We start from the raw sequence: 9,090 nt of genomic DNA on the forward strand, positions 1-9,090 counted from the left end.
CCACGGCCCTAGAGACTCCATTACTGGCAATAAAATGCCTATTATTATCGAGGGCCGAAAAGTCGATGCACGCGATGCAATTACTTGATTGGCAGTGTTCTGGCCGGCTCTGGCTGAGCTGTGATTGATGTTGAACATAATTAGAAAACACTTCAGCATGTGTCTTCATTGGTACAATCTTAATTGTGGCCAGCACTTACCTCGCTGATTCAAACAGCACGTGCCAGCCGCGCCGCAATCATCTTTGATTTCACTGGTATGGACGGCAGAAAAATAAATCTTTAGACAAAAAATAATTGTTTAAACTGTATATTTTTACGACACTTCAAATTATTTTAATTTCTTATTACTTTATCTTACAATTAAATAAAACACAATAAAGAAGAGATTGAGATTTTTGCAGGTAATAAAATCAATAATAATAATTATTATAAGACGCTATGCTGTTCTTATAATTAATATCCTTGTGGGATTCAATACAGATTGATGGCAACACGTATCCTTATGATACAATACAAAAGAGATAAATAAATCTCTTCACAATATTTTCCTGTATCGCGGAGAACGAGTTATTATAAAAACAATTTGATGGTAGGGCCTTGTTAAATCACTCATCGTGTATCCGACCGCCAAGCCATAAAACTTTGCATTGTTGTATTATGGTTTGAAGTATAAGTGAGCCAGTGTCACTACTGCTTAATGTATATAATTTCTCAGTTCCCAAGGTTGATGGCCTATTTGTGGCGAATTGTTAAAATTACTTATATCATTGTCTATTTGGCATAGCTGACCATTTTAACGTGACCATCAGGTTGCTAAAATATACAAGGCATCGAAATTCAGTAGTCCATGCCCGTAACCTTCGGTTAAAATTATTTTGTTCTAACTTGGTCAGTTGTCTCTAACTGTAGGACGTTGACAAATAATAATTTAAATATAAAAATTATGATTACTGATTTCTTTTGTATAATTTTATATTATGAATAAGATTCCGAGAGCGCTCATCAAGCCACCTGTCCGATTAATATCATCTATTCCGTGTAGGTCACGGACAAGCATCCCGTTTCTCGTATTGAAATCGTTTTCGTTATGCCGTGTCAAAGAATCCTAGCTGACATGATGCGCCGGATTAGAGGCTGACTCATGGCACTCCGCGTTCCGAACCATAAGGGACGATCGCGTGTTTTTTAAATCAATCAAAATGATAGCTACCACTCAACGATATCACTATTCCATTATCGTTCAATATAAACAGACGAGCTAACATCCGTTTAATTGATTATAAAAACAACGCTACCTCCCCACCTATAGCGAGGATATGAGAGCTTGCTTCCTAAATATGTTAATTTAAATTAAAAGCAGGGACTGTTACCAAACGTCGAACATTAACCACGGCCCTAGAGACTCCATTACTGGCAATAAAATGCCTATTATTATCGAGGGCCGAAAAGTCGATGCACGCGATGCAATTACTTGATTGGCAGTGTTCTGGCCGGCTCTGGCTGAGCTGTGATTGATGTTGAACATAATTAGAAAACACTTCAGCATGTGTCTTCATTGGTACAATCTTAATTGTGGCCAGCACTTACCTCGCTGATTCAAACAGCACGTGCCAGCCGCGCCGCAATCATCTTTGATTTCACTGGTATGGACGGCAGAAAAATAAATCTTTAGACAAAAAATAATTGTTTAAACTGTATATTTTTACGACACTTCAAATTATTTTAATTTCTTATTACTTTATCTTACAATTAAATAAAACACAATAAAGAAGAGATTGAGATTTTTGCAATAATTAGATTTTAGATTTCTGGTCTTAGTGACAATTGCATTGTGACTACACAATATTTAAGTATTGGATACAATTAAAATAAAACTCATATTTGTTAGTAATAAAATAGTTTTTATTTATTTTACTGAACATTAATAGTTACAAGGTAAAAATTATTTTTGACTTGTCAGTACCTTTTTAACATTGCGACTTAAAAGTAAATTATTACATTAGTGATAAGTAGAAAACAAATAAATTGATGTTTGAACATAAAAAATATGTTGTTTTTTTATCGTTTAAAAAAATCCTACATGCTTCTAATAAAAAAAAGTATAATAATAACGGTTTAATTTAAATATATATAGCCAAAACAATATAACTAAAATAATTTAATTCTTAGATTAAATTATAACAATATTTCTTGCAAGGAATCCTATAAAATATTCTAACTAAAACAAACACCATAAAAGCTTGAGTTGCGTTAGACTTATAAATAATTTCAGTAATAGGTTTCTTGTTCAACCCATTTAGAAATGCCACGTCTAATGAGGTATCTTCTAAATTCATCAGCCAAAATCATTAGAACAAAAAAGGGCGTCGCAAGAAAGAAATCATACCAGGCTATTGGTTCCGTACCGAAAACCTCATGACATATAGGCAGATAGGTCACAATCAGTGCCGCCACTAGATCAACTACAATACTCATATTTAGAACATGATTTTTCATTCCCTTTTTAAGTAAAGATATTCGTCGAGTTTTACAAATAATAACATCAGACACTTGAGTCCAGCATACAGCAACGAAATAAGCGGTTTGTGCTTTCCTCTCTATTCTTTTTCGATCAGCAAAATACCAAGGGCGACCTAATGTGTCGTCGACGGTAGTTGATGGAGATTCCCATTCTTTACGGACAAAGATTAAACTTGATGGGAAAAACCCACTTTGAGCAAATATGACAAAGTATGCGTACATGCCAGCAAAAAATTGAATCATTCCTATTTGAAAATATGCCATGTATATAAGTACCCTATTGACAAGATGATCAGTTGGCTTACGAGGAGGAATTGACATGATATCTTGCTCTGATGTCTCATATGCAAGACTCATTGCGGGCAATAAATCTGTGCCCACATTAACAACTAGAATCAGAATTAAGGTCATAGGCAATGGCATGCCTAGACAAGCATACAGGACGAATGGTAGCATTTCAGGAGTGTTTGAAGTTAGAGTATAAGCAATAGTTTTCTTTAAGTTGTCAAAAATACGTCTTCCTTCTTGTATACCTAAAACTATAGAAGCAAAATTATCATCTAGCAGTATCATATCGGCAGCTTGCTTTGAAACTTCAGTACCAGTAATACCCATGGCTATTCCAATATCTGCTTTTTTTAAGGCAGGCGAATCGTTAACACCGTCTCCTGTTACAGCAACCACATGACTTAGAGCTTGATACGTCTCCACGATGATTAATTTTTGCTGTGGACTTGTTCTGGCAAAAGTTATTTCATCATATTTCATTTGGGCTGATTTTAAGTCATTCACGCTCATTTTTCGCAATTCGTCACCAGTAATTACAGCGGCACGAAACTGTTGTTTAATATGCACCGGAACATCAGATAGATCTATATGGTGCTCAAAGGCATAATCATAAGCCGTTGGCTGAGTTATAGTGCCACACTGCTTTGATATAGCCAAAGCTGTTACCGGATGATCACCAGTAACCATTATAACTCGAATACCGGCCTGACGACAAAGTGCAATTGATTTATCAATATCACGTCTTGGAGGGTCAATCATTGAAATCGCACCTAAAAATCTTAAATTTTCTACAGGGAAATTTCGTAGTTGGGTATCAAATTTATAACCTAAAGGATAATTATCTAAGGATAATATGTAATCACAATATCCAATAACACGCTCACCCATGTTAGCTAATTTAATAAAATTAGCTTTTAGTTCCTTCTTTGCTTGTGGCGTCATAGGTTGATCTTCTTCATTAGTAAGAATTTTAATACAAAATTCTAATATAATTTCTGGAGCGCCTTTCATAATCAAATAGTAGCTTTGCGTAGCTTTCATTCTATGTATCGTAACTTGATACTTGTATGCTGAACTAAAAGGTATTTCAGCTTCTTTGGGATTTTCGGCGCGTGCTGTTGTGGCAGATCGATTGATTTCCATATATCTAAGTATAGCAGATTCCGAAGCATCTCCAATTATTTTTCGTTTTTCTATAGGAAGATTCATACTATCATGTGCAAATGTAGCTTTCAAGTTCAATGAAGCGGCTAAACTCAATGTTGCATATGCATGATCAGAAACGTGAGCATGATCTGATTTATCATATATTGTATAGTTGCAAAATAAATGTGAAACGTTCATTTGATTTTCTGTCAGCGTTCCTGTTTTATCAGAACAGATACAAGAAGTTGAGCCTAAAGTTTCTACAGCTTGAAGAGTTTTAGCCAGACAATTCTTCTTTTTTAGCTGGTTTGCTGATAAAGTCATACAAACAGTTAAAGTAACAATTAGACCCTCTGGTACATTTGCTAATATAATTCCAAGCATATATTGTAACGCTGCTAACCAGCTATGTTGAATAAAATATACCATTATAAAAAATAATAAGCCAAAAGTAAATGCTACACCACATATGAGTTTAATAAAATGAGTTATTTCTTTAGCTATAGGGGTTTCTTCCTTTTCTAAACCGGTGACTAATCCGGCGATTTTTCCCATCTGTGTTAATTCGCCTGTAGCTATAACGATACCTTTCGCCGTTCCTTCTGTAATCGGACAACCAAAAAATACCATATTTTTAGATTCCAGTGGATTGGTATTAGTACATTCTGGTCTATGCTTAATAGGTTCTGATTCTCCAGTCAGTGACGACATATCGGTTTTAAAGTTATTACAAGTTAGAATTCTAACATCAGCAGGTACAACTTCTCCTCCAGACATTTCGACTATATCACCGATCACAATTTCATTATTAGGTATAACCTTCTTAAGACCTTCTCGGATAACAGTAGCATTAGGTGGTACCAGTTTTTCGAAACCACTCATGACAGCCATATTTTTTGCTTCTTGGTAAAATCCAAAAAGTCCGGTACCTACAATAGTAGCTGTGATGACGCAGCCAAGGTACAAATAATCTTTGCCCGAGTGTCCATCACCTCCGGAATCGATCTTCTCAGAAAAGAAAAACCCAATAAAATTTAAAAGTGCACCCAACCAAAGAACACATTGAAACCATCCAAATAAATTGTGGCGAAAAATTTTCCAATAGCTGTTGCCTTTGAGTTTCTTTAATTGATTAGGGCCATGGTGAAGTAGTAGTTCTTGTGCAAAATTCTCTGTTAGGCCATTTTTGACATTTGTGCGATAAACAACTTCCAACTGTGTGGGTGACAGAAAATGATCGCCGGTGTGTGGTTCTTCCTTTAGCAGAGTAAGTTCAGAAACTTCTGGATTTACATGTTGCCCACTTAAGCGTAGCCCGCTAACAATCGAAACCGTACTTGAACGACGATGCGATTGGTGAGGCATGATATTATTTTCTTAAATGCCTATAACTTTTAAAGCTTAATTTATTTATGCAAATCAAGTAATATTGAACCCACTATTATATTTGTATTTTTATTATTGTTCAACGTACGTAGATGACAAATTACTTATACGAAACTGTCACTTTAATATAAAGTCTCTAATATGTAACAAGCTTGATAATACGTCTATCATAAAAATTGCATACGTCTTTCTTTTTCTTCTGAAATAATAGCGTGTAGTTTCGTACCAAGTAGTTATAATATCGTGGAAGTATTTTATGAATGTTATGTAATTAAATAATAATATACTTTCTTTCCATTTATTTCAAATAATAAATGATATAAGTGGATATTGTAAAATGAATAAAATTGTAAAAAATAAATTTTATCCTTATAAATTTCTAAACGAAGCATTACTGTCGTAATAGCGGCAATCGTAATACACCGGGTTACTTTATTTTATATTATACACCCGATAAAAGGTACAATAAAATGTAATTCCATGATCTCAAGCGATAGTCGGGTACTTTTAATACTTTGTGTGTTGCTTTGCAAATGATACAAACCATCAGGCGGAGAATGAGCGTCCGATAGCAGCCGACACCTCACAGATTTATAGCCGCAGTGCCGATATGGCGGCTATTTCCGGACAATATTGATATTTTCGACTCAATGCACCTATCAACTTCCAACGCGTTAAAGTACTCTACAAAGTGAAATAACCAACACGAATAACAATCAATCTTTATAATGTAATCTAAAATTGTATTTTAAACGCTTCTTTGGGTATTAGTACGAATTTAGTGTTCGTAAATGCAGCTGCATTTCTAGAGATTTTCTTAACGTTGTCGCATAAGATTCGTATGGTGGTTTAGCGTCCGTCTTGAGCCGCCGGCCCGCAAGTAATCAACCTATTAATAAGGGGATCAAGTATAATGCGACCAATTAAAACGGCGACTCCCATCTTAAGACGCCCGCAGTTTTTGGGCTCGTTCCAGCAGGATTAAGATTACTTTGGCGACACTACAGTATTAACTCTATGTGAGTTTTGAAAGTAATAAGTGTAATATAGAAATTTAAGAAAATTTCAATATTATAAAGTTTTTAGACTACTTATTATTTGCTTGCTTGTAGTCTTTTCTACGTCGCAAACAGTAATAGCCTGTTTGGGCTTAATTTTTATACCACTGTTGAGCTAAGGCCTCCTCTCCCAAAAGGAGAGGGTTTGGAACATATTCTATCACGCACGCTATATATATATAGTGGTGCTTGTCTGGGCTTGAAGCCGCAATCATCGGTTAAGATGCATGCGTTCTTACCACTAGGCCATCTTAGCTCTTACGTCGCATAAGATTTGTTTAAATTAAACTTTAATCACCCCACGAGTTTTAACGTTTAGACTCGGTCGCTAAGTCTCATAATAAATAAGCATTAACAATATAATTAATTTAGATCGATTTTTCTTTTTTAAAAGATTGATGACATCGTGGAGTTCAGTTAGCAATGATTTAATTTTAAAGCGCGGAAAATATACCGAGCACACCTATGGACCGTGACCGCGTTGACAGGGTGGGAAGTGTGCTCAAGCGGCGGCGTCTTTGTCGGTATGCATCTTTGATAGGTGCGCGGGCGCCGGCAGCGAGGGCTTCGAGTGCCAGTTTACGACCACCGACGCGTTTTATTACTCGTCTGCCAGCTTCCATCAATAAGCGTGAATAGCCATTAGCCAACCTACGCGATGCTAACAGAAGTGAAGCGAATTTGCGCATATCGCTTCCTTTGATTTAACATCTAACTACATTTGTTAAAACGATCGTAATTCAAATTCGTAATTGGTTTTAAAACTTAATACTCGATAGAACGCTTGGATATTTAACGAAAATCACAGGCTCGATTTCGGGCAAGTTATGTTAGTTCCATAGGCTTAAATTTATGTTTTTAATTAATCACGTGCCTAGAAGGAAAGGAAAACATTATATAAATATACTTATGAATTTCTGTTACATGATTTGTAACGACCAACATGCACCGGTGTAGTGTGGTGGAATAAACTCCAATAAGATCTTTAATAAGAGAAGAGGCATTTTTCAAGCAGCTTTACTTGCGGCGAGGTGCTATAAAATCCTGAAAATACTTAAGTGACCAAAGTAATGATTCAGATGCCTAAAGTACTCGTACTAATTTATTTTGAACAAAGTCCGTAAACTTAAAGTTATTGTACCTTAAATGATGATGATGATGATGAAATAAACAGTTAACGGTGCATTCGAATAGTCAATTTAATATTTCAATTATTTTTAAATTATATTGGAAAATGTTAGACGAACAAAAAGTGAAAAGTTGAAGTGATCGTTATTGTTGTAGTAGGTTGTTTGTAGCTAAAAAAATAACAGTCATTTTGATATCATTGACTTAAATTTTATGAATTTGTGAAAGATTATAGGGGCAGTGATTTTCTTGTACCGCCAGACTTCAACGAAATAAACTTATTTAATAGTGACGTGACATTGGTCAAATAATCTGTGAACAAGACACAAATTCAAAACGTCAAAAAAATAAATCATTCAAATATTCTACTTCAAAAATGGACCATCTCAAGCAAAAATATTTGTTGTTATTCATCTATACTAAAACTAGAAATGAGAAAGTAACTTTGTCTGACCGTATGTTGCTCGTTCACGGTTCAACTGCTGAACCGATTTTGATGAAATTTTGTATAGATCAAGCTTGATGGAGCTTGCGATTGAGCTAAAGTCAACCCCTAAAACACGAGCGATTCCTCGTGCTACTGCGCTCGTGTAAAAAATAACGAAGGCCACAACAATTTTAAAAATTCACATTATAGCCTAATTATGACTTAAAGTAAGCTCATTAGTCCCATGCCGACACGAAAGCTATATAAGCGAGCTCATATTAGCGTTCTAGTAATGGCATCATTGAGGTGTTTAAAACAATTAGGCTGCTTACTAGCTGGTGAAGAGTGGCCGCGTAATATGTTTATCGTCATTAAGGAGGCGTATCGTTTATGCGATATAACATGACTACCGAGAACGTTAGCGCAAAAAGGTTATTTCGCTAGCACGGAACACGACAGTGTTGTAATTAGTTTTGATTGCCGCCGATGGTGTTATGCAAAAAACGTAATAACTCCTTCAACGTGTGTGAATGTGAATTCTTAATATATAATTACGCATGTACTAATAGATTTACATGTTACCTTTTAATTTTAAATGTAATTAGTCATTAGTTTTATTGACATATTTGTAATTTTGGGAAAATAGTTTTGCATGATTTAAATAAAATGTTGTATTTGTAAAATAATAAAAAATAAATTTATCGATAATTTGGGTACGTAAGTTTTAAGTATCGGGTGAGTAAACCCATCGAACTTAAATGAAATTTAAAAAAAAATCCTTTACTGTACCGAGCTAACAAGTACTTGTAGCGTTAGCAAAACAAATAATCTTAAAAATTTTAATACCATTCAATGTTAGTCTAAATTACATTTTTGACTAACACACCACTAAGTACGTTTTGTCAAATATTTATTCAATCAACAATATATAAGTGTAATTATGAAATTTAACAAACAAAAACTAATCGTATTGCTTAGAATGTATTTGCTGTTCATATCTACCTTGTTTTTATATTAACAATAATTTTCCTTCTGGAATATGTTAGGAAAATAATAATTTTTAAGTGTTAATAATAATTTATAAGATTTTTTACGTTTAATTAGCGTTACTATAGATACAAAATTACAAACACAT

General features: G+C 34.5%; 1 protein-coding gene across 1 annotated transcript; it reads right to left on the minus strand.

Annotated features, from left to right (window-relative positions):
• Positions 1-1,342: 1,342 nt before the first annotated feature.
• LOC124531431 (sodium/potassium-transporting ATPase subunit alpha-like) lies at positions 1,343-5,321 on the minus strand. The gene is made up of 2 exons (XM_047106015.1): positions 2,544-5,321; positions 1,343-1,498 (listed from the first exon to the last, which is right to left on the minus strand). The coding sequence occupies exons 1-2, from the start codon at positions 5,319-5,321 to the stop codon at positions 1,343-1,345; spliced, it is 2,934 nt and encodes a 977-aa protein (XP_046961971.1).
• Between the last annotated feature and the right edge of the window lie 3,769 nt (positions 5,322-9,090).

This window comes from Vanessa cardui, chromosome 7 (assembly GCF_905220365.1).
Source record: "Vanessa cardui chromosome 7, ilVanCard2.1, whole genome shotgun sequence".
Lineage (NCBI taxonomy): Eukaryota > Metazoa > Arthropoda > Insecta > Lepidoptera > Nymphalidae > Vanessa > Vanessa cardui.

Bases quoted from the DNA above. Each gene is read 5' to 3' on its own strand.
- LOC124531431 (XM_047106015.1), bottom strand. From the start codon at position 5,321: ATGCCTCACCAATCGCATCGTCGTTCAAGTACGGTTTCGATTGTTAGC. The intron at 1,499-2,543 runs GTTATTATTTGT...CAGCTCAGCCAG, and splicing joins GCTGGACTCAAGTGTCTGAT to AGCCGGCCAGAACACTGCCA.